At 32.1% G+C, this 27,378-nt stretch overlaps 1 protein-coding gene across 1 annotated transcript in view; it reads left to right on the top strand.

Annotated features, from left to right (window-relative positions):
• The first annotated feature begins 1,377 nt into the window (after positions 1 to 1,377).
• Positions 1,378 to 27,378, top strand: part of Ptprq (protein tyrosine phosphatase receptor type Q) — a 197,072-nt gene continuing 171,071 nt past the window's right edge. Inside the window, exons 1-9 of the mRNA XM_078053099.1 lie at positions 1,378 to 1,434; positions 1,782 to 1,893; positions 2,552 to 2,778; positions 5,067 to 5,136; positions 10,520 to 10,719; positions 12,158 to 12,407; positions 14,218 to 14,346; positions 17,029 to 17,175; positions 22,967 to 23,139. Of these exons, the coding sequence (XP_077909225.1) occupies positions 1,378 to 1,434; positions 1,782 to 1,893; positions 2,552 to 2,778; positions 5,067 to 5,136; positions 10,520 to 10,719; positions 12,158 to 12,407; positions 14,218 to 14,346; positions 17,029 to 17,175; positions 22,967 to 23,139 (1,365 nt within the window). The remainder of the gene's footprint in view (positions 1,435 to 1,781; positions 1,894 to 2,551; positions 2,779 to 5,066; positions 5,137 to 10,519; positions 10,720 to 12,157; positions 12,408 to 14,217; positions 14,347 to 17,028; positions 17,176 to 22,966; positions 23,140 to 27,378) is intronic.

The following is a 27,378-nucleotide window of genomic DNA, read 5'->3' as shown; positions in this document are numbered from 1 at the left end:
ACCTGACTCATTAGGAACCAATCAGAGGAACTTTATGTGAAAAACTCCCTTTAAGGAGGTACAGGCAGCACAAACAAAATTTTGAAAAGCAGTGGAAGCAAAGGTAGAAATAGTTACGTTGAAATAGCTAGGACAATAGGTTTTTCTCAGGAAAGGTAGCAGAATACAACAATTACTAATTGGGCATTATGTAAAATTGTGGATGTATAACCGACGTGATTCTGCAATCTGCATTTGGGGTAAAATTGGGAGTTCATAACCCACTTCAATCTAATGTATGAAATATGATATGTCAAGAGCTTTGTAATGTTGTGAACAACCAATAAAAAAAATAAAAAATTAAAAAAAAAATAAAAATAAAAATGAGAAATTGTATTTAATTTCCAATATAAAAATTAGCCTTTTCCTAGCCACATATTCATCAGAAATGCTTACTTTTTGAAAAATTTGGTGGGTTTTGGCCATTATTTGCCAGCTATCTTCTGTTTGGTAAATTTCCAGTTATTGGATAGTTTGCATTTACTTTGTCTTAAAATGGTTCAATTTTTCAATTAGAGAATAAACATTTAGAAATGTTCAATAGATTTTTAACAAGTAAAGGATATCCTAGGAATAGATACATAAATTGATATATTATTTCTGATCATTGTACTTAAAAACTAGGTGTTACAGATATACAAAGAGATAACTTGAAGGATGTACTGTTTTCTACACTTAATTATTTTGGAACCCAACCCTCAGACTATTGATTTTCATTTTTTGGAACTTTAGAAAAACTCTATTTTAAACCACTATTTTTCAGTATTAGAACTGGAAAATCCTAGAAACTTAAAGCCTTCAATACTTCTGCATGACACTTTTCTCTGTGCTGGAGCCTGCCCTCCAACCATGTGGATAGGTATCATGTGGATCTTGTTCCTGACAGTGGCTTTGTTACTATCGAAGATCTTGGAGGTGGAGAATATCAGGTATAGTTTTCATTATTTCGTACTTGGCCAGCCTGCTTATATTTATATTTGGACCTAGTAGTAAGGTTCTTTATGAAATTCATCCAGTCTGAAAACTTACTCCTTGGAGTGTTTTCAAAAGCATAAGATGAAGACAAAAACAATGTTGAATTGATGAGTGTCAGTTTCAGCATTGGTTGACTGTTACCTTAGCAACAGCTACGTTTTTTTTTTTTTCAAGTCTACCCTGAACCTACAGCCAGCCATCCAAGAGTTCATGAATAGTTTAACAAAGAAAGGGCAGAGCTATTGAGTAATCCAGGCTCATTAATTGTATACTTGCCAGGAGGATCTGTCTTTAAATCATTAATGCAGGCAACATTTCTCTCTAGAGCCATCAATGTGATTGTACTGCCTGAAAAATGTAATAATGATGGATTTTCTTATCATTTTTCTTTTATTTTTTATTGGAACTTCAGAGACACAGGTATTTTATATACTCTTAAAAGCCAGGCATGAACAACAGGTTGTAGAATTTTAAGAGATTCTTAAATAGTTGTTCCTTGAGACAATGAACTGGTATAGATAGAAATACTGATTTAAGCTTTGATGATTCAGTATGCTCTGTAAAATTGTTTTTTTATAAGTTTATCTGGTAAATAGTTACATGACATAACAAATTTATATTTTAAAATAATATGGAAGTTTTGTGATATTTTAAACTGTGCAGAGTTATGTGGTGAAGTGTTAATGTTTTGGCAGTAATAGATTTATTATTTTAGCTCACTTTTCAGGAATAATTTTAATAAAGATTATTTGGTTTTGGTATTCTAGGTTGATGTTTCTGATGCTGTTCCTAATACTAGGTATGACACAACCATCTCTTCTATTTCTGCTGCAACATATAGTTCACCTGTTAGTAGAACAGTGACAACAAATGTTACAAGTGAGTATATAGTTTTAAAATCACTTTTTAATGAAATATTTGGAGTCAGTAAAACTCAATTGCATGAATAGACTTATATTTCTAGTATGAGTGTTATATGCATGCAAACAGTTTAGAATAATTAAAGCAAAATGGAAACTTAAGAAAGTGATCTGTTAACCTGCTTTCTTCTGGTTCTTTAGCTTCCTTTACCTTTAAAGAGCAAAGATGATTACTCTATACCTGTTTGTGAAATGGATCAGAGACTGTTGATGGTAACATTTAAATAATACAGAGCCATGAAATTAAGCTCAGTGCTCTTGCTCAGAAAGGATTTTTCAGTTTTTAAAGCTGTTTCTTGTTTGTTTGGTTCTTGTGCGTAAGCCTTGCAATCAGTAAGTTTCTTTTAAAAATGATTTGGCATCAAAGGGGTATTTGGCATGCAGTATTTAGTAGCATTACATTTTTTGCATTCTTATTAAAGAATGTTTTTGGTATTCTGCAAAGCTTTTATTAAAGTATTTATTTATGTAGCAGAGCTCTAGGGAATATAAATTAATATTAACCTTTGGGAACTTTGGTAGTTTACATTTGTAAATACTTTTCTTGCTATTTTCTGGGGGATGGAAATACAATAATAGTTTGACCTTTTAACAAAATTAATTTTTTAATAAAATAGAACCAGGTCCTCCAGTCTTTCTAGCTGGGGAGAGAGTTGGATCTGCTGGGATTCTTCTTTCTTGGAACACACCACCTAACCCGAATGGAAGAATTATATCTTACATTGTTAAATATAAGGAGGTATGCCCTTGGATGCAAACCGTGTACACACAAGTCAGGGCAAAGCCAGACAGTCTGGAAGTTCTTCTTACTAACCTTAATCCTGGAACAACATATGAAATTAAGGTAATTATTTTATAAATAACTACTTAATATTTTATTCATTTTAAAAATAAAGTAGGTTTTTTTCCACCTGGTCAAGACTTGCATCTTGATGCAGTGATTGAAGAATGAGAAACTGAGTCAACAGCCTCAACATCCACCTGAGATTTTAAAACTTTGTTGTAATATCTTTTAATTTCAGTTTATAGGTACATTTATATACAACACTTGTTTTAAAGAGCTTAGTTCAGTGCCTTTTATGGCAAAGAAGTTTAATTTAAGCAATTTGGGCTTTACAAGTGACAATATTCTCATTTTTTTTTAATTGGTGCTGGGGTTTGAATCCAGGGCCTCATGCATGTTAGGCAAGTACTCTGTCACTGAGCTATATCCCTAGTCTGAAAATATAGTACTTTTTGATTAAACTTAATGTTAGCTCTGTTATTTTTTTCCTTGCCCTTTTGCATTTGCATACATATTTTTGAAATTTTGGATATTGGTTTAAGAGCTTCTAAAGAGCTAGTTTTACTAAAAATAATAAATTCAATTCAATTTCATTCAACACATATTTGTTCAGCATTTACTATGTGTTTTGTATTTATGGACATTTTAAATTCTTTACAATGTTAAATATGTAAAATCTAACAGCTTCTTAATTGAATACTAAATAAAAAAGAGCTTATAAAAAGCAATCCGAATTAGTAAGGCCATATGAAAATATTTGCAGTTAAGGGATATCTATGACATTTCCAAGGGCTAGTAAAGAATAGAGATTTTTTTGTCTTCCTACTATTTTCAACATAATACCCATATGTTCTTTGAGACTTAAATATAATTGAATACATAGAGGAAAATCTGTGAAAGCTAAATATGTGATCATATATAACTGAGATGCTCTTCTTAGATGGGAAGAAATGATGGGCAAGATTTTGCCAGAAAGTTTTCCTTATTGGAAACATGCCTATTTCTGGAATTAAGAACACTGAACTGGAGAGCACATGCCCATAGTAGGATTTTTCCAGTGAGAAAGTAAATAAGTAAACTTTTGTTTATGCAGAAGTCAAAATAAAAAAAATGTGATAGCTGTTTCATGTAGAAGCATAAGTTAAAGAATAGGCAATCTTTTTTGACCTCTGAAAATTACATTATGTAGGTATTTCTTGGAACATGCACATATTCAGGTTAACTTATGTTTAAAATATGCTACTTGGTGTAATAAATATTAAATTTAATGTGAAATAAGTAACTATTGTTGAGAAAAAAGTGATATCACTAGCTTAGTTCTATTTAGATCTATTTTTATAGAGGCTGAATTTTTATTCCTTTGAATTCTCTTATTTCAGGCCTATAGGGCAGCCCCTACTGTTTGTTTCATCTCTCACTTTATAAATCATCATTGTGACGTTTACTCTGTTCAAATAAATGTTAGCCATTGCAGAATTCCAATGGGTATTTGGCATGGTACATTTGATAGCTTCAGTATAAGCAACACTGTGGGGAAACCCTGTTATGTATTTTACATATGTTATTTAGCTTAGTCTTAGAACATTCTTATGATTTAAGTACATTATTATTCCAATTTAAGGATGAGAACAATGTGCCTTTGAATAGTTAAGTAAACTGCCCAATGTTAGTCATCTGAGACTTGGTATAGCTACAATTAAACCAATGTTGTCTTGTTGCAATGATGACATTTTGCAAAAACTTGAGTTGTATTCTCATTTATGATATACTTTTCTGCCTACTATTAAGTTTATTATGTGACTACATTATTCAAGTCTGATGTCTATTTGATTGCATTGTTCAAGTCTATTTGACTATTATTCATTAAAAAGAATATATATTATATTCAGTATAATTATTAATCAAATATATTCATTATTTTACAAATATTTTTCATCAGTATTTATTTGCCCAGTAGAGAGTAAACTAAATTCAAATACAGTATAAATGGTGTCTTATATTTATCACAGAAATAATCATAGTTTCATGTATATAGTGTATGTAGTGGACAAAGATTGAGTTATGGAAAAAATGCAACTTTCAATCAATTCTTGTTCTACCATTTATTCCTCTGTGACCAAGGGCAGGTTGTTGACCTGACTTGACCAGTGTCCTCATCTATAAAATATTGACAATTGTGTCTCCTGTTTTGATTTTGTGGATAGCTCTATATTTGCCTTGGAAATTTTGTAATACTTAGAGGAAAAGACAATTTGGTTATTTACTCTATGGTCAAGTCTGAGTTTTATTTCTGATTATTATTAATTGGAGAGCAAAAATTTGAATGTAATCCTTTTGATTTATTTTAGGTTGCTGCTGAAAACAGTGCTGGAATTGGAGTATTTAGCGATCCCTTTCTTTTCCAGACTGCAGAAAGTGGTAAATCATTTTTCTAAATGATTTATTTTGAAATAATGTTGTCATGAGTTTCAGTCAAAGTAAATGGGGATATAAACAAAATATCATGCTCAAATGTATAAAATTCTCAATAGCATGGCTACTCCATTACTTTTAATTTCTTGTAATAGTTAATTTAATCATTAATTATGTATTCTTTCTGATTATAGAAGTCAATTAAATGTTATCTTGGAAATTTTTTAAAAATAAGAAGAAAACTCACAATGAAATTTATAAATACTCCTTTCATCCCGAAAAATCCCTATTATTACTTTAGTACAATTCTGGCTGATCTTTTTTTTCCCCTTGAGTATATGTCAGTATGAATATATGATTAATGAAAATTAGCTTGTACAAGTTATATAAGTTTATATCCTGTCTTTTCCTGTAAATATTAAATTATAAGCATTTTGTGACATTAGATTTTTGGAAATATGAATTTTAATGGTTATCATTTCATTCCATGACATGCAGTCATTACCAAACCAGTTTAAGACTGCTTCAATTCTTCCAATGGCTGAGAGGAAGACTCTTGATGTCATGCTTGACTCTTCTCTCACACTACACATTTAATCTCAGCAACTCCTGTCAGCACTATCATCAAAAAATATCCGGAATCTTCCCTTCATTGCTAATTACCCTTTCCAACCAACTTTCTTGCCTGAATGATTGAAAAACTCCTTACTGGTCTTCCTGTATCCAACTTGCTTGCCTGCAGCCAAACTCTCGCCACAGGAGCTGCATCATCTTTTGAAACATAGGCCAGATTATGTTACTTCTGTTTTCCTTACATGGCATTAGGAATGAAACCCTGTATCCTTTCCCTGTTTGCATGCTTTTTCTTCTTTCTAACTTGCTCATTTCCTGTTGTCTCCCCATCTGCTTCAATCACACTGATCTTCCATCTAGAGGACCTTTGCACTTGCTCTTCCTCCTATCTGGGATGTGCTTTCTCTAAATATCCATAGAACTCTCTCCTCAAGCTAATGCAGATCTTATGTGTTATTTTTCTGGCTGCATCTTGTAGAATAACCCTCATTTCCTTCTGACTCTATTTCCAACAAATATATATTTTTTCCATTGAATCAACCTGAAACATTACACATTCACTTATATATTTTTATTATATATATTATCCCAGAATATAAGCTTTGTTATAAAAATAAGTTGTTATTAAAGGCAGGTGCTTTTATTTATTTATAATAGCAAATTGTTAGAACCAAATATATAGAAGAATGACTACATAACTTATGGCCTCTTCTTTCAGCAACAAATGTTCACCATGGAGCTTATATTCTAGGGGGATAAGATAAACAAATACATGTATTACTAAGTAATATGTCAGGTGGGCGAAAAGTTCTGTAGAACAATTTCTGTAATGTTATATAATCCTGAATGTTCTATATGTCAACAGATAAAAACCTTCTGATGGTCCACTGCCAAAAGGATAAGTTTATATGGGCCTTTTGTATTTAATAGGATACAGTAGTCAGGGTTAAAAAAAACGTAAGTTTTATGATCTAGTTCCTGGTTGAGACCTCATCAGGAGAAGCCTGTGAACAGATGCTGAATTCCTTTGAAGGAGTAATGAGAGATTACTGGGGTTGGGAACTTGGAGAATATTTAAAATTAGAAATGAATGATTCTTGATGTCTAACTTCTGTTGATTTTAAACAGAGACTTTCAGATTATCTGTACAACTAAAGATAAAATGGAATAAGTATCACTTTAAAACTAAGTGGGCAGTAGGATATAAGAGAAAAAAATCTGTCAGTTTTCAATTTTAGGGGAAATAATTGGAATGATTTTTGAATGATATAGAATTTAGTTTTATTTTGTTAATCTTGATCTTGATTTGATTCCTGCTAGAAGATGGTACAAGCAGACTATAACTTCAATTTGACAGAGTTTGATCCCTATGTATTTTGTACTTCCATTAATCAACCTAATTTCTAGGGATGTTCTCTCTCAGGCAACTGATGATTGGGAAAAAGTAGAGGAACTCTAGGATATGGTGAAAGTAATGCTAGAACAAGAGTCTCTTTTCTGACTTGCTGCTTATTTTTTAATTTGAAGATGTTCAATTATACCAGAAATCACCAATATATTTCTTGCAATTACCTGTTTTTGTTATTTGTGTTCCATTAAACACAAATTTAAGGAAGATTCTTATGGAATAAATGGCATTTATTATTGTTAAATTATAAGTAATTTGTCTTTCTATGAGGAAAATATAGATTAACCAGTGATCCTATACTGAATTGATATTATTCCATCCATGAGCTCCAAAACCCCAACATTTAATTTTTTGTGCAATATCATTTCAGGTAAATATTAAAAATAGTACTTGCACCTTGTTATCTAATGGAAATGCAAAAAAACCACTTTGAAGCTCTGTGAAGATTTTTAAAGTTCTTAATGACTCAAAAGATATGTTTTATACAGATTATACTTTGAAAGTTGGAGATACTTTCACATGCTTGTGTATGTTTGCATGTCTGCAGTCTATACACTTCATTCAGGTGTGTGCTAAAACATCTATACAGTATCAAATTTAAAAAAAATTTAATATTTATTTTTTAGTTGTAGTTGGACACAATATCTTTTATTTTTTTTTTATCTATATGTGGTGTTGAGGATCTAACCCAGGGCCTTGCACGTGCTAGACGAATGCTCTACCACTGAGCCATACCCCAGCCCATATACAGTATTAAATTTTTAATTGGATAAAGATGGATAAATTCACCCTATAAATAATCAAGAAGTAATGAAATTCTGATGCATAAAATTGAGAAGTAAAAACTAGAATATTTAAAATAGGGAAAGACTGCCAACCATAGAAAAGAGTTGGAATTAATCTTCAAACACCATAAAATCACAAAGGAAAATACACCAGATATGTCTTTCTGAGGCAAAAATAAAACAAGTTAATAGAAATATCTTACTTAGTAGATATTGCTTTTCAGATTTAATTGAATTTGATTAGTTCTTTATGACTGTTGTTAAGATTTATTGTTAGCTCATATATAATTTGTTATTGATATATAACTATTTCAGGAATACTTAAATGAATAGATTATGCAAATAAGAAAATTTAAATATGATTAATAATCATGATAAAATTTTAATTTTGCAGTTTCACAGCATCATATATTTAACATTTTTCTTTTTGTTATATTATATTTTACTTACTCCAGAGAAATTCAAATGTTAAATCTTTAGTATCAGAGAATTACCATATTGTCATTACACTTCTTACATTTTAATTCCATTTTTATCAATTCCTCTTAGACATAAAATTTTCTTCCATTATTTCATCCTTTAGTAATCGTTCTCAATAATTTTTGTATTTTATTTTTTTCCACTAAAATGCAGCGTCTTCAAGTTTCTTCATTCCTACTGACTAACATTTAGTTCACAACAGGGCCCAGCTTCCTAGTACACCTCAAATGATTCATGCAGCTTTTATTTCTAAGTTATATCCTGGCATTCTTCACTATAGTGCAAACCTAAACTCTACTTATTTGGCATCATGATATTAGTCACCTTTACCATCATACATTGTTTTACTTCTAAGGTTTGGTTTTGGTTTCTTTGCAAAGTGACTTATCACATTTGTTCTATCTGTTGAAGATTTTTTTTTTTTGTACCAAGGATTGAACCCAGAGGCACTTAACCACTGAGCCACATCCCCAACTCTTTTTATATTTTATTTAGAGACAGGGTCTTGCTGGGTTACGTAGGGCCTCACTAAGTAGCTGAGATTGGCTTTGACCTCAATCCTCCTGCCTCAGCCTCTGGAACCGATAGGATTATAAGCTTGCCATCTTGCCCAGCTGAAGGATCTTGATTATTTACTAGAGAGTGAATAATATCTTTATATATCTTACCATTAAATTAATGGACATAATTTTCCTTCATCTTGGCTTCATACTGATCTCATCCAACTAAAATAGTATTCAGATTATTATTTTTCTTTTTCTTTTATTTATATTTGACAGTGGAGTGCATTGTAATTCTTATTACACATATAGAGTACACTTTTTTCATATCTATGGTGGTATACAAAGTATATTCACACCAATTTGTGTCTTCATATATGTAATTTGAATAATAATGATCATCATATTCCCCTCTCACCCCTCTGTCCTATCTAGAGTTCGTCTATTCCCTCCATGCTCTTGCTTCCTATCCCACTATGAATCAGCCTCCTTATATCAAAGAAAATATTTGGCATTTGGTTTTTTGGAATTGACTAAGTTCACATAGCATTATCTTCTCTAACTCCATCCATTTACCTGCAAATGCCATGATTTTATTCTCTTTTATTGCTGAGTAATATTTCATTGTGTATATATGCTACATTTTTAATCCATTCATCTATTGAAGGGCATCTAGGTTGGTTCCATAGTTTAGCTATTGTGAATTGTGCTGCTATAATTGTGGCTGTGTCCCTATAGTATGCTGCTTTTAAGTCCTTTGGGTATAGACCAAGTAAAGGGATAGCTGGGTCAAATGGTGGTTTCATTCCCAGTTTTCCAAGAAATCTCCATACTGCTTTCCATATTGGCTCCACCAATTTGCAGTCCCACCAGCAGTGTATGAGTGTATCTTTTTCCCCACATCCACGCTAACACTTATTGTTGTTTGTCTTCATTATAGCTGCCATTCTGACTGGAGTGCGATGAAATCTTAGAGGTTTTGATCTGCATTTCTCTAATTGCTAGTGATGATGAACATTTTTTCATATATTTGTTGATTGATTGTATAACATCTTCTGAGAAGTATCTGTTCATGTCTTTGGCCCATTTATCAGATTATTATTATAATTAATGATTAAATGCAAAGTATGATATAATTCTAAAGAAAGCCAAATTTGAGGTATATAAAACTCAACATACAATAGTCACAAACTATTGGTCGGTTATCTATCTACTTGATGTTAGGTACTACATATTTTATAACAGTCCTGTTGTTCTGGTGCAAATGTTTGGGTAATTGTTTCAATTTGCCACTTGATTCAACATCTAATTAGTATACATAATTCCAATATATTTAAGGAAGTAAGAAATTTGTTCTTTTTTGTATATTCACAAATAACTATAGATTGAATATTATATCACATTTGTTTGAACTATTTTGCCAATGCATGTATTCATTCAATAATGATGAAGTAATGGATTTTTTAAAATTTTAGGCTAAAGCAAATTAAATTTTAGAAGTTATACTTAAGTAGACCATTCAATTTGTTTTTATGTTTAATTTCATAATGCAAGGAAATTTAACATCCTGAAGGTATATAAATGCCATTCTAAATTTTGTAACAGTGTCTTTTACCTTTCTTCAATCCCTTTCATTCACCCAGCTCCAGGAAAAGTGGTCAATCTCACAGTTGAGGCCTTCAACTACTCAGCAGTAAACTTGATTTGGTATTTACCGCGGCAACCAAATGGCAGAATTACCAGCTTCAAGATTAGTGTCAAACATGCCAGGAGTGGGACAGTAGTGAAAGACGTCTCTGTCAGAGTAGAAGACATCTTGACTGGGAAACTCCCAGAATGTAATGTAAGCATTTTGGAACACTTTCTGTGCCTTGGAAGTTTTAGGTGAATGTTTGTTTTGAAGTGTTTGGCATCTGGATACTATATAATTCACCAAAGTGCTTATTTTTACCTCATTACTCATACTACTAGGCCACAGTGTAATGTGACACACATTTATCTATACGAATCATTGGAGGCAATTGGGAGAAAGATGAAAAGCTCTTGAGAAGCTCTGGAATAAACCAGTGCTGTGGCATATGCCTGAAATCCCAGAGGCTCAGGAAGCTGAGGCAGGAGGATTGTGAGTTCAAAGCCAGCCTCAGCAAGGGCGAGGTGCTAAGCAATTCAGTGAGAACCTTTCTCTAAATAAAATACAAAATAGGGCTGGGGATGTGACTCAGTGCTTGAGTACGCCTGAGTTTTATCCTCTGTACTAAAATAAAGAAGCTCTGGAATAAAACTTTCTGAAAGAAGTCACCTTGGGATAAGCATGTAGAAAGGTTAAATGGAGATTTGTGAGGGAGTTCTTCCAGGCAGAGGACATATTTTAAGTCCCTGAGGCGGAAATGAGTAAGATGATTGGAGGAATGGTTATATTTGTACATGTAGGAAATTTAGTTTGCAAGGATTAATTGGCAAGAGTTAGATTTAGTTTTTATAGTGTATACCTTGTGGAAAGAAATTTTTTTTTAGGCCTGGGGGTGTGGCTTAGTGGTAGAACACTTTGTGAACCTAGGGTTCACAAAGCCCTGGATTCAATCCCTAGTATCACACAAAATAAAACGAAACAAAAATAATTTGTCATTTTAATCATCAAAGAGAATCATCAAGAAGTACTATAATAATGCTTTTCCTAAAATCATTTTGGTGATTATTGAGGTATTACTGATGGAGAAACATTCAAACAAAACAATTTTTTAAAAATCATTTGTAGAAATCTCAAACTCTTCATTTTCAAATTATGATACATTTCTAATACACACACATGCCTATGCACATATGGTCACACCTAACATGTTTTAGTAGTGGTATATTTTGAGGATTTATGATAAAAAAATGATGTTAACAGTTATAAAGTGGTTATACTTAAAATTATTTTAGCTCTTTGGCTCTTATACTGTTAACATGAATTTTCAACATTTCTACTATAGTTTTACCTTTATTTTAAACCACTTTTAATCCTACCCATAAGAAAGATTAAAGTATAAAGAATATAATACATATATTGTGTTCTAAAATTGTAGACATAAGTGGACTAATTACCATATAGCAAATTTACCCATAATATAATCTTCTAAAATCTTTCTCTCAAACACACACACACATACACACACATACACACACACACACAGAGACAATCAATATTTGGAATATAAAGGAAAAAGACAGGAGTGATATTTTTGTGTGTTTACCCAGTGATATCACATTATTTTCCTATTGGTGTTCATTTTACTCACCAGGAGAACAGTGACTCTTTTCTGTGGAGTACCTCCAGTCCTTCTCCAACCCTTGGTAGAGTCACGCCTCCACAGCGTACCACATATACATCGAGCTCGTTGACGAGGAGTAGGATCAGCTCTGTGTGGAAAGAGCCTATCAGTTTTGTAGTGACACATTTGAGACCTTATACAACCTATCTTTTTGAAGTTTCAGCTGTTACAACTGAAGCAGGTTATATTGATAGTACCATTGTCAGAACACCAGAATCAGGTATGCTTTCATTTGGTTAGAAAAAATATTTAAATTATTTATGAAATAATCTTTCCTGTTTTCCATTTAGATTATTTTGTTAACCTTCTTTACTTTTTCGTAACTGTTTTTCCTCTGGTAATAGATAATAAACATCCCATCTGCAGTATCTAAAAATTTTGATTTTCTTTTATATTATGGTACTAAACTAAGTATGTAAAAAAACAAACAAAACAAAACAAAGATTTGAAATGAAGGATTCCTCAGCTGCTAACTATGATCCAATGGTCAGCATTTATCATTCTATGACCTCAGCAATTTTTTCACAATCAACTCTGCCTTTCTAAATCATCTTTAATATGTTATGGGTGTTATCTGATGTAGAAGTAATACCTGCAATAGCAGAACTAGCATGTGATTACCATTCAGTATCAGATTAAAGCTGTGGCTCAAATATATACCTACTTATATCCTCTTTGCAGGATAGTTTTCTCATCTGAAAAATGGAGATGGAAACAGTAACTTCAGTTTGAATGTGTTGTTAGGATTAAATAATGGTGTTAGGATTAAATAAATTCTAAGAGGACATATTTCTTAAGTTTGAGTATTTATATACTTGAATATATGTATATAAGTTTATATGGTTACTGACATAGTACCATAATATTTACACATTAGCATACATATTATCTACATTGTAGATGCTTGATATGATATGATGTTTACGTGAATACACATACATATCATAATATTGATATATATATAGTTTACATATCATATACATAATAAATGTCTGATATATTATGTATGTCATAATATAGTAACAGGAATTCAGTTGCAGTTATTAATTTTTGTGTATACTGGAAATTATTAGCAGGATAATTTCACTAAAGGATACTCTTTTTTTCCTAGTGATATTGTTGTCAGCTTCTATTATTTTCTATCATACATAAGTTTGAAATTACTTTTTCTTAATTTAAATAATTATCTCTGAATCAAATCTTTTCCTTTGTCTATATGTGTTACTTTTTTAAAAAAATATTTTTTAGATATATGAACCTATATTTTATTCATTTATTTGTATGCAGTCCTGAGAGCCTCACACATGTTAGGCAAGCGCTCTACCACTGAACCCCAACCCCAACCCTATACTTGTTACTTCTTTTAAGATACAAAAAAATTTCATTAGTAGTACATAAAATAAAATCTGTAAACAAGAATTTTGTTTTGAATAAACACTTGTAATTGTTTAATTTCATTTAAAAGAGAATAAGATATAGAAATAGCTGTGAAAATTAGATATTTTAAAATGTCATTATTACTTTTATATGAGTATTACAGTTGAATCTTATAACAGTAGGTTGTAAATTTTCTCTCAGAACCAAAGACAGATATTGGTACTAAATAGTAAAGATCATTGCCAATAAATTCTGAGGATTATTTTTTTGATCCTTTCACCTATCCAACCAACAGAAGATGTTCATCAGCAGATATTCAGATGTTGTCAAATAGGATATATATGCAGGTATATATATTTGATGACAATGTAGCATTTACTATGAATGTTATAGTGAATATAAGAATGAAATTACATGTGAAATCACACACAGTTCTAAATAAAATTAGTAATTGTTGTATATTTACAAGTTAATCTAATGATTCAGCAAGTCTTACTCAAATTCTTTAATTATACTCTATTTTTCCTGTATGTTAAAAAACGTTTTGCTATTACATTTTTTCCTTGATTTTATGTCTTATTATGTGTATTTAATAGGATATTCCTTTGTTTAAAATATGTATTATATGTTCATTTTTTCTATAATAATTTCAGTGCCTGAAGGACCACCACAAAACTGTATAGCGGGCAATGTTACAGGAAAGTCCTTTTCAATTTCGTGGGACCCACCAAGTGTAGTAACAGGGAAGTTTAGTTATAGAGTTGAATTATATGGGGTGTCAGGTAAGTCTTAATTGATTTTGTGTTTACCTTTTGGAGTAAAAATTGTTAAATGCATTACTAGTATCAAACATTTAAAAACTACCAACCTCCTTTTAAAAAACCCTAAACCTGAGGAAAATATAAAAAAATAACAAGGAAGTCCTTTGGACTTTTTTGCTTAAAACCATAAGTGAGTCTAACTCTAGTTCCTTTACCTCCACTATTCATGTGGAGGTAAAGGAACTAGAGACTACTCCCCAAGAAAGGAAGCATTGGAGGAGATAGGACCCTTCAAGGTATTTAAACAAGAAGACCTTGACTTATTTTTTTAAGAAATTTTTCTTTAGTTGTAGATAGAAGAATGCCTTTATTTTATTTGTTTATTTTTATATGGTGCTGGAGATCAAACCCAGTGCCTCACGCATGTTAGGCAAGAGCTCTACCACTGAGCTACAGCCCTAGTCCAAGACCTTGATTTATATCCATGAAGAACAATGGGTTTAGATTATATTAAATCAAATTTCTACTTAGGATAATGAATCTAATTTTGAACCATCATTGTGCTTTGATAATTACATGGGAATTCTCTATACCTTTAGCTCAACTTCACTGTTAACCTAAAATACTTCTGAAAATGAAGTCTATTAAAAATAATAATTTGGGAAACGTCACAAGATGACAGTTTATCCATTGAAAACAAACAGGACCTCATCACTTGCTACAAATAATTTAGGGAGTTCAAATATTGTACTGTGGGACATGAATTAAAGAAACTCTAAAATTCTTTCTTAATCTGAGAACCTTTTGTTCTATGAAAGAAATTTCCTTCAAACAATGATGAAACAACACAAATCCACATATTGTTATTATTTGGAACAATCAAAAAAGATCCAAATTTCCAAAGCATTTCATTTTGAAATTCCTATGGTATGAAGCACATAAGCAACCTCTATTTTTCATCCTTTAGTAACTTATGTTTCTAAAATTCTGAAATATGTGTGGTTCCTTAAAAAATGATAGTTTTCTGATACATATTTTCTATATGATATTAATTTTCACAACTTTACTTAGGGAAGCTTTCTTCTTTTTAGACTGGCTGATATTTTAAGATGCATTTAGCAACTATGGCAGTTAGCAACATGAAATCACTAGTGATTGTGGCAAGAGCAATTATGGTGATACTCCACCCTGAAACCATTGAAATGGTTTCAGAAAGAATAGGAGAAGATCATTGAAACAGAGGATATAGACACTCTTGAGTTTTGCTGCAAAGTGAAGTCATGAATGCAGGTGGGAAGTATGAGTAGGGTGATCAGAGTCAACAGATTTTTTTATTAGGAACAAATAAACCATGTTTGTTTGCTGAAAAGAAAGAAAATAGGAAAGATGAGAATTGTTGGAATGATGATTGCATAGGCAGAAGTTAACATCTTTTTAAATGGAATGGAATCTAATCCAGGAATTGGATCAAAAAATATAACAATATAGGATCAGTTGAAATGGTATTTATTGTGCTTTTCTTCAGTTCCTTCAACAAGGGAAGTTTAAGGGAAATGAGAATTTCTATAAGGCAGCCATTGCATTTGACTATGACATTGAGGCTAGATAAAGCATCAAATGGTGACTAAACAAAATGAAAAATAAAATAGGTAGTAAGATAAAGGGATTGAAGTGGAAATTCCAGTGCATTTAGAGAATTGTTGTTTCAGGTCCTAGAATACGTGAAGAAGAGATACAGAAAAGTGGTCAAAAACAGTTGCATGGAATACAGCTAATGAATAATTTTTAGTTATTGGTAGTGGTGCTAATTTACGGCCTAGAAGAAGTAGCTGAGATAGGATGAGATAGGATGTAGATGTATTATGGAGAAGTCAACATGATTTAGTGATCACCTTTCAGGATATTAATATCACCACAAATTAAAATGGCAGCATTCAACCAAGAGCTAAACCACCTAAAATAAGACCTGGAGGGCTAGGAGATGTCATTGATGATGTGGGGTTTAAAGCTGTGGGGTTCATAAGGAGGCAGCAGGAGTGTCCCAGGTGGGTCAGTAAGGAACAGGTAGAATATCTCTCACACCTGAACCCTAATCATGAGACCTGTGGTGAAAAAAATAGACTGCCACTGTTTGTGAGTGGCTACAGAGGAACAGAAGCAAGTGTGCTTAGAGAATAGGCAGGTTTCAATTAGAGAAAAAAGTGAAGGAAATAATCAGAGGTAAAGTTGAGGATTTAAGGAGTTCTGCTGATTGACTATTCAAAAATTTTGTTCATAAGTTAAGCTAGAAATATTTTCAAAATATATCTTCTTCCAGAAAAGATATCTTCTTACAGAAAATTTAGCATTGACATTGAATAAATTGAATATAAAATACTGTCACTATTTTTATGTTGATAAAATCTGGTGTTTCTCTTAAATATGTCCAAAATAACATGGTATTCAACAGATTTTTATGACAATAAAAGTAATTTTAAGCACTGGATTATTTTCATGATTTTTTTTATTGTTTTAGTTAAAGTAGTATCAATCTACAATTAAGCTAAATGTTTAAAATATATTCATTCACTTTTAATATTATAATAACAAATGTTACTATATAGATTAACACTTTGATTATTGTCCTTGGCTCTATATGTAAAAATGAGAATGATTACATGCTTGACAAAAAATAATCCATAGGCATCTTCTGCTTTTTTGTAGGTCGTATTTTGGATAATAGCACAAAAGACCTTAAATTTTCATTCACTAACTTAACACCATATACACTGTATGATGTCTATGTTGCTGCTGAAACCAGTGCAGGGGTTGGACCCAAGTCAAATCTTTCCATATTCACTCCTCCAGATGGTAAGAGTATCTCTTTTAGGGAGTTAATGAGATATTTTTGATAACTTATCAATTTTATTGAATTGGTAAAAATAAAGCAATTTGGCTTATATTTAATTAACATTATTTCCTTTTCATATTTATTTTTTAGTTATAGTTGGAAACAATACCTTTATTTTATTTATTTATTTTTATGTGGTGCTGAGGATTGAACCCAGGGCCTTGCACATGCTAGGCAAGCGCTCCACAGCTCCACATCTGAGCCACAACTCCAGTCCCAGCATTATTTCTTTTTTAAACTCTTGCCTAATTTGCTCTGAATATATGTTCTCCAGAACATTAAACTTATAGCATACTTCATTATAAAAGTAGCCAAATATCAAACAAGATAAAGACATATATGAAGTTTTAGTCTGTTAGGAACTTACAATGAATTTGGGCAAAACCTGAAGAAGTCATAACTTAAAATGAACACATTTAGTGTTGTTTAACCACATTGTTTATGGTGGAATTTTTTTCACAAAAGTAGTTTTCATACGAATTTTTATATTCTCAATGCCTATTAACAAACTGTTTGTAATCAAAGGAAATTCTAAGCAAGTGAAGATTCTTAATTGGTCCCTAATACAGATTTACCAACATTTACTAAAATTATCAAAATACTATTTCTAATCAAGAAATTTTCTCATTTAATTTTTAAACATGATTACTTTAGGTGAATTCTACTGTTTTAGAAAATGCTGATTATACTATTTCATAACATTTTCCCGGCTCACACTACACTTGCTAAATATCTTCATTTCTAGTTAGAGATTATAATTATTGATAATAAAATAATTTTTACAATAAACTCTTTTAAAAATCATTTTGACAATAAATTCTTTCCACATTTTATTGGTATGGGAGCTAATACACAATAACTGTTATGTTAAATATACACTTGTGGGGCTACACACACACACACACACACACACACACACACACACACACACACACATAAACTAAATTGGGCATGCATTCATCAGATAAATCATTCAAGTATCTGACCATTAGAGGGCACCAACCATTAGAAAATTTTGTACATCTTCCCCTTCAAAGAAACAAACCTTGGTAATATTTTGAGTTTGTAAAGAATGCAAAAAAAAAAAAAAGTTTTTTTTCTCCAAATGAAAATTTTAATGTCCAGGAATGCATACTCATAGGAAAATGCTCTCACTTTTTCATACTAAAATTTTACCAATGTCTATCAGAAGAATCTTTTTTTTTTTTTTGTGGATTCCCATTAGACCTTAACTTTTGCCCTATCTCCATGTAAAAACTGCTCTTAATAAATTCTCAGTAAGCTAGACATGTTTATGGATGGCTATTAAATACTGCAGACTCCTGGACTTTGGTTTTAATAGCACTTTCTCAACCAACTATTTGACCCATTAATTTCTATTCTTATGTTATACAATTAAATACATCCTAAACTTTTGACTTGTTTCAGGTCCAGCTGATTTTGTTGCTTCTAAACTAAATTTGTTAATTTAAAATAATTGTTTATCATTATCATTCTTGGCCTAAACCATTTGACAAAGACAGAGAACTAGATAATATATGATCACATATAATGCTATGTGTTTGCTTTGGATATTACTTAAAAATTTATTTCCCTTTGTTTCCATATTTTTTATTCACAAAATAAGTAGAACTTTTAAGACATTGTTCAATGCTTCTCATATGGGTTATTTTTCATACCAAATCATCTTGAACAGATGACTCTATTTGCCCTGTAAAAAAAGCAATTTGTCCTGAGTTTCATCCTGCTACCTTCCTGAGCTACTGGTTATGGAGACCATACTGTAGTGGATCTCAGGGGAGCCCTTTGATAACAGGTGGGATCCACTAAGAGCAGGAGAGGCTTGGGTCTTACCTCTTAATGCCCACCTTCCTCCATGAAGTTCTCTGGGGGGATTTTCAGCCTCAGGCATTGCTTCAATAGAATGCTCTGGCAAAATCATCAAGTGACTCTATGCTTCTGACAATAATAATTAATCTTGGTCCCAATAATAAAAGTTTGAAATAAAGGAATCTTTAAACTATATGAGAACAATCTAATAATTCATTAGAACTATCTACATTAAGTTAAAATTGGTATCTTAATTTTAGATTATTATTTTTCATTTATTTCTCCAAAAATAAATGAAAAATTTATTTAAACCATTATTTTCCTTGTATTGTAATTAAGGTTACTCAAGTTAACTTATTTCCCATATTTAAAAGTACTCTCTAGTCTATTTAAAAAATAATTAGGACTAGTTTTCTTGTTTAAAATTAATACCTTTTCAAACAACTGGGATTCTGATAAAGCTCCAAGTATTCATAGACAAACATTGAATTGACTTGTATAGTGAATAATGTGTGCTTTCACATTGCAGAGGGTTTATTGCTGAGGATGTTATGATCCATAGTCTACTTCATCAGAAACAAATCAACCTCCTTCTGGCCTCACACCTGTAATCCCAGTAACTCGGGAAGGAGGATACAAGTTCGAGGCCAGCCTTGGAAACTTAAGGAGGCCCTAAGCAACTTAGTGAGACTGTCTCAAAATAAAAAGCAAAAAGGGCTGGAGATATAGGTCAGTGGTAAAGTGTCCCTGGATTAAATCCCTAAAAGCAAAAAAAAAAAACTTCCTGTTATAAAATTACCCTATCTTTTTTTCCTTTTTTTCTAAGATTTTTATACATATATTCTTTAATATATATTATATACTGATATGTACTGAGTAGACATCTACATAGGCAAGAAATAGAGATGATTTGGAGAAAAATCAATAACTTAATAATCTCCAGTGTTATAAAATGTCATAGAGTTGCAAATTCTAAAACTAGATAATGCTGATAAATGTAACACAGGCAATAACATTTTCTTATTTGTATGGAAGTTAAAAAAATCATACATAAATTTATTGCTTCAGTATAGCCTAATGATTTCTCTGTCACTGGTGTCAAATATAAGTAGGGTCAGTATTTTTTAAAATCAAACACATTTTTGAAATGTGTATTTTGAAGACTTTTGTCCTTAGTAACTGCAAAATAGTAGTAAAATCTTTGTTGGAGAAACACTGAGAACCTGTCAATTTTGTGATTTCCAATGCTTTTATTTTTAATACTTTTTTCCTGAAATGCTCTTCTAATGGGAGTTTAATTTGCTAGAAAATGAAAAAAGTTATATAGTGTATTTTATTTGCTAGAATATTATTTGTCCCTATTAAATTTCTTGCAATGTTTTTCATTTGAGAACCTCAGACCATTTGGAATATGTTTGGCCAATCATATATTTATTCTGTTTTTCATTTACTAGTAAGATTTTGTGTTGACTTGGTAATGACTCTAAGGTATTCCCTGTGGGTAATACTTTCAGAACTGATGCTGCACCATGACTAATCGTCTTATGTGTTTGGTTTGCTTTAGTGAATTTTGTATCAATATTAAAGGAATTAGGTATAATCCACACCTCTCTGATTTCTCTGTAAGAATTTGTGGTATAACAGATCAAGTATCTTTCTGAAGACAAGATACAATGCTGTCTACTCCATTTCCTTTATCCTCTGAGCTTTTCCCCCCTCATAGGAAAATATAGAACCACTTAATCCTTACTTGAATTTTAATTTGAGGTACTAGTATCATGGGACAATACTTGTTTTATTGAAAAATATAAAAGATAAACAATGTTTGATACCATTTATAGGTCTGGCTTGCAAAACAAGACAAATATATATATATATATATATATATATTTTTTTTCTTTTTCTGCTCTACTGAGTATATTTGATATCCTCCTACCACATTACTGTGTTACATCAGGAGGGTTGGACCATTTCACTTATTCTTCAATACATACAGTTCAGTTGTCTGATTGATCTGATCAATGTAGTCATTAAACTGGCTTTTAGTTAAGATTCTTTGTCAGTTCAAATTAGGTGTGAAAATGCCCAATATCTTGTATGATTTATGTTATGCAATGCTGGCTAAGATATTTTCTACATAGTAACCCCAAAATAATGTGTAAAAGAAAGGTGGAATGGGAGGTTTGCTATTTAAATAGTTGTATTATTTCCACAAATAATTGGAAAGTCTTTCTGCCATTGAGAAAAGTACATGGGCAAAAATAGTGATAGGAATATACGTACTAGGTATATTTTAATGAAATAAAATTTTTATAAGATGTAGCCTGTAATAGGGTTTTGTCTGTCTTCATTCTCCTCTTCTCAGGTGCCTACAGCAGTGTTTATGTGATGAGCATTCATTCTTTTGAATGATGAGCTAGTGACTCTTGTCATGGGATTCTAGTCCCAGGATGGATAGAGAAGTTTCCTGTATCCTTCCACAGAAGATTGTATTTTTCTGCGAAATTAAAACATCTGTGGGAGGAGATCATCTAAAGAGTTATCCTTCTATATTCAGAGACTGAAATGTTTTTAGAAAATCAAATTCAAAGAACTAGCAAATTGTAGGTGCACCCATGTTATGTTTGTCTCTCAGTTTTAAACATGGGTTTTGTCCATGCTGGGCACTGGAATCTTGACGAACAGAATGGTTAATTCATACACTTAGCCACAAACTATCCATGAAATATTTAGAAATATTTATATGGTTACAATATCTAGGAGGGTTCTTTTCTGGTTATTTAACAGAGACAAAGAAAAACCTCTTAATCTATCAGATGAGAATTCCATAGTTATAATTTACTACATGATTAATTTAAGCATAATTATATTCTCTAGTTGTAAGTGCTGTTTATGGGAGTTGTGGTTTTATTTTTAATTTCTTTCTACAGTCTTAAAGGGAATGAAGTCATTCTTCTGTTTTCTTTTAAAACAATGTGTCTTAATTCTAACCGGAGTTTGCTATACCTATCCTATTGTCAAATAGCTTAGGAAGATAAATCATAAGGGATAATATTTTTATGGCATTTTTTCTCTTTCTTGAACCTACATGTTGGAAATTCCCTTGAACCATTTATTCCTTATAGTAACCTTGTGTGGTTAAAGGAAAGATAAAATTTTAGCCTCATTATAGATAAGGTAAGTCAGAATCAGAAGGCTATTTGTAATTATATAATGAGCTATAAACAGAGTAGTCAAAAACCCAGGACATGTTTATCTTTGGTTCATTACTTTTGGGGCACTGGGAGGTTTCCCAAATGTCCCTGTGGATGATTTTATAACTAGTTTGCTTTAAGCCTGTGGTGCATTGTCTTGAACCAATTGTTAATTAATTTATTTTTTTTACTACTACAAAGGATGAAGCCACTTGAAATTTGAGGCTCACATAACCAATTTGAAAATTCAGCAGAAAAAAATCAATCAGTTCTTCACAAATTTTTGTGAAATAAATTAAAAGATGGCTTAATTGAATTTATTGTATGATTTTTTGAAGTATTCTGGATATTCTTTTTTTGATATATTATTATAATTTTTATGAAGCCTTCAAGGTTTCAATTGGGCATTAACATTCACTGATAGCTTCTCAGGGAAAATTATTATGAATTAATTTGTTACAACCAAGTATTATGGCAGTTTGATTTTGGAAAATTATTTTATGTTATCTTACCCTTTATTTACATTTTGAGGAAATTGTGCAGATATTTAACTTCAAATGTCCATATATTTAGAGACTCTTATATATTTGATTTTTAATAAATTTGTAAATTGTTTTAGTTAGTTTTCTTATAGAATCGATTACATATTTTAAATAATGAGCTAAGTATTTAGGGAATATTTTTTATTTTAAAATGTATTTTTAAGGCCCACCCTTTTTTCTTTTAGTTCCAGGTGCAATATTTGATTTACAACTAGCAGATGTAGAAGCCACAGAAATTAGAATTACTTGGAGAAAACCACGACAACCAAATGGAATCATTAACCAATATCGAGTGAAAGTATTGGTTTCAGAGACCGGGGTAGTTTTGGAAAATACCTTGCTTACAGGAAAAGACGAGGTATTGCACTTTCATTTCCACCTTGTGAGCCCTTTCTTCTTAGTTCTGGCCATGAAAATTTAGAAGATTTGCCAGCCTTCCACATAAACAATTTGACAAGCTTCCTAGTAGAAAGTGATATAAATTGGGGCATAGTGATTATGTGGCTAGATCATATTTCATTTTAGGACATATATTATTAGTTAAATGCTATTATCATTATCCTTTTTCAGCATATGAAAAATCTTAACTGAGCAATTAGGCAGAACTAAAGGTACTTCTGTATTCGAATTTTATTATGCTAATTCAGTTAATGAATTGTTTGGAAACTCCTGTTATGACTTTAATACTCTTTCAGAGGATTGTAATTTGGAACAGTTGCCAATGAAAAGTCACAGTGATTTTAGTAGCTGTTGTTGACAAAAGATTTTGTCCTGTTTGATCTTGGGAAGCTAAATTTCTCAGAGCTGCCTTATTTTTTTAAAAAGCATATTTGATTAAAGAAATCACAGAACTAAAAGAGCCTTTCATAGATTTAAAATGAGAGGAACAGGATCTTTTGACAATATATTTGCATTTACCCATCCTGGAAATCTCATTCCCCCCACCCTTTATTTGTGCTGGGAAGTGCAGGCAGCAGTGATTTGGCATCAGTATCTCTGTTTACCTCACTTAGCCAGCTGCTCACTTGGTGAAGACCCCTTCAGCCTCCAGACTAGTCATGTTGAGGTACTGGCAGCTCCCTGGGGCACTCAAAAGAATAAACATACTTAGGACCAGTGCAGCCATCATTTGACCTTAAGTGATACCTAAAAGTTATTCAATAACTGGCTTCTATTGTTAGGGTTCAGGATTGCTGCTCCTGCTACCTGTGCTGTTACTTTTCCCCACATTTACTGATACTCTATTTCTAGTCCCACAGTTCTGACACTTGAAAGTTGACCTTACCATGTAGTTAGTGCCCTCTGGCTACCAGGACTTGTCAGTCCAAGTTGCTCACCATCTCCATCCCAGGGTTAAATTTTAATCTTGTGTTGACTCCTTTCCTCTGTGTAAAGGATGTTGAGTTATGCTTCCTCTGATACTCTAGTTGAAAACTCAGGCAAAGGGCAAAAGCTTAAACCTTTATTCCTGCTGAGAAGGTCTTAAATTAGACAAAACCTTCTTTGGACCAGGTAACAGGTCTCCCACTTATGCTGATAACATCTATTGAATGGCCAGCCAGACCTGTTTTTCTCTTGAAGCTAAGTGATTATAGAAAATCTTGTGATTCCGCCTCTATCTGGTATGCAATTCCTGTGATGTAGAGAGAACATATCCTTTGGAGCCTACAAATCTAGATTTAAATCCTGATGTGGATCTAGTCTCTTACTGTGTGGATAGCAAAAGAGTTGCTTGTAAGCCCCAGAGACAGCTAGTTCTGCCATTACCAATGACTCAATCCTGGCATAGTTGCAAACTTCAGATTCCTGTTCTTTGAAGCAGAGGTTATAGGTTCCTGGAATAAAGGGTTAATGATGGGGATTTAATGAGTTAATGTAAGCAAAGAGCTTAGAACTGTATCTGGCACATAGTGGTATGCTAATTATTGTGACCTGTTTTGATTATGATTCTTGGTATTGGACCTTTCACTCTACTTGACATTCAGTATTCCCTTATCTTCTCTCAGTAGAAGGAAACATTCTACTTTATGTTTGTGATAGTATCTTTTTTGTTAGATCAAACTCATTTTTGATACATATGCTTTCCCATGTGATTGGTGTTTGAGTTCACCTTTCAGGAGAGTGATGGGAGATGAAAGTAGCAGATGCTCTAAATCCAGATGGCCTGTGTCCTTAGCACATCACTATTTTCTTCTTATTTCTTCCTCTGCTTTTCTGTGTTGTGACTTTGCAATACTTTGGCTTTAAACATTTTAAAATGAAGAAAATAAAAGAGCTAGTTCTTATTATTGTTTTCTGACTATGATACAGGTGTTCTGGGGGGCTCTGTTTTCAGCCACCTCATAACACTCTCTTTGTATGGTTTCACAGTTTCAATCACTGCTTCCTGTTTGTATGTGATTTCTTTGCCTGACTTTGCACTCTGACCTTTCTCTCTGACATTATGAATTTCTACTTGTATCTGATGTGGGAAGGTTCTGGCACAGTTCATTATATCTAAACTAATTTCTCCCCATAAAACAAAACAACCCTCCTCCTTGGGATAATAGGATATAGGAATGGGAAGTGGGAAGAAGGTTGTGAAGTACTGATGAAGCATGATACTGAAAATACAGAAGTCCTGGGACAACAATGGTGACTTGTGAGGCTTCCACAGGACACACAAGAAAAAGGTCTATCCAGACAAGTATGTGAAGAACATGGTCTGAGGAGTGGCTGACTTAAAGCCTTGGTATAGAGTTGCAGGCTTAGAATTCCCTCATCCCTTAGACTGTGTACTCCCTTGGTCTCTGACATAAAGGTTGTTTAAGGAACAGCAAACCAGCAGGGAGGGTCTATATAAGGTAATGGTTATGGGAGTGACATTCCATTCCTATTATTCTATTGGTTACATGCAAGCCACAGGTCTCTTCTAACTCAAGGGGAGAGAGTATGCAAAAGCATCAATAGCAGTTGGTGGGGATGACAGGACCCCCTGAGAGGCTACCACCATACTGTTCCAATCCACTGCCTCATGTTTCACATACCCATGAAAATTATCCTTCTAGTCTTTAGAATACTATTTACAGGATAAAAATAACAAAATAAAAATTGAGAATACCTCACTATCATAAAAAGAAGAAAATCAATAAATGCTAACATAATGGAGTGCGTGAACATGCTGTTTAGTGATTGAATAAACACTAAGAGGTAGAAATGGGTAGAAGTGTTGCTTCTGAGGAGAAAGGCTTGAAATAGGGAAGATATGAACAACATTGTTATTTTCATTACAAATTCTTTATCACTCCTTGGTTTTAGTTTTGTTAACCATGTGACTATATCCCAATGATGAACCTTTAAAAATATTAAAATATAATCCTCCTATGCTAGGCTTGATCTGGTCTCATAACCTTTATGGAATTTTTTTCCATTCACCCTTCATGCTTTATTTGTATCTTAATAAGTAGGGTGTATTTAAACAATTCAAAATATGTGTAAGATTTTACTTTTGATATTTAAATGGATATTTTAAAAATTTTGTTAAAAATGGAATCTCAGGGCTTGAAGACTTATTTCAGCTTCTCAAATTATATATGAACCTCATCTATAGCATTCCTAAGGAATGGTTAGAAATCTAGCCTCTGTTAAAGTATTTGATCAACTCTGATGATTGGGTATTCATTACCATAAAAGCAGTCAATAAGCTTTAAAATTCTTCTTTATGATCCCACAGCAGTTGTTTATCAAGTGACAGTGAAGTTCTGTTAGGCCCAGAATGTACACAGGAGAACAAGAAACTGTATGGCATTTAACTAGAATCAACTTGAGTGGGATTATTTTCTCCTTCGACCAAAATAGTCAAACATAAAAATTAATTTCCTTGGGTCTGAAGTCTGAAAAACCTTAAAGTCATCCCTCCAAGAAACTATTTTTTAATTGAATTTCACACTTTGATTTCATCCTGTACTTGTTCTTCTATTAGAAGCCTAACATTTTTCCTCCAATAGACATTCTTTTGCTGCCTAAGTATTATAAACCTCTGGTATTAATGTCAGTACATCTTTTCATTGTACATACTCCTTAAGTATATCAAAGTTCATCACTGGTGAACCTGGGAAGAAAGCCAGCTAAGTGCCCCACCAGTTGGTACAAAATGAGGCCGAGGACTGAACCTTACTTAGTAGGCCTTTGAGGTGTGTTTGCTTTAGTGAGCCTTAAAGATTCCTTCACCAGAACAATGTGTAGAATGACACAGTATCCTTAAGGAAGTTTCCAGACATGTGCTAATTGTAAACTTTCTTTTTATTACTTCTTAACGGTATCAATTATGTCTATTTTAAAATAGAAGTATTAAGAATAGGTCAAACATTTCATTAATTCAATTCACTAGAACTCCAGTGAGTCTAAATTGATAGATATAATAGCTTTTAAAAAAATAAAAAATAAAATTGCACTTGCTTTAACAAAGATTATTATATGTAAAATCAAGTTGGTTTATTCAGGTGGATTAGGAATTTAACTCTGAAGACTTCTAATTCTTTCACATAAATTCCAAGGATTCCTGGGTAGCATATGCAAGGCCTTTCATGTTGATGAATTGTGACATTCTCTGACTCAA

Source organism: Ictidomys tridecemlineatus, chromosome 6 (assembly GCF_052094955.1).
Source record: "Ictidomys tridecemlineatus isolate mIctTri1 chromosome 6, mIctTri1.hap1, whole genome shotgun sequence".
Taxonomy (NCBI): domain Eukaryota; kingdom Metazoa; phylum Chordata; class Mammalia; order Rodentia; family Sciuridae; genus Ictidomys; species Ictidomys tridecemlineatus.
The sequence above is the reverse complement of the archived record's forward strand: the minus strand, read 5'-3'. Positions and strand labels throughout refer to the sequence as shown.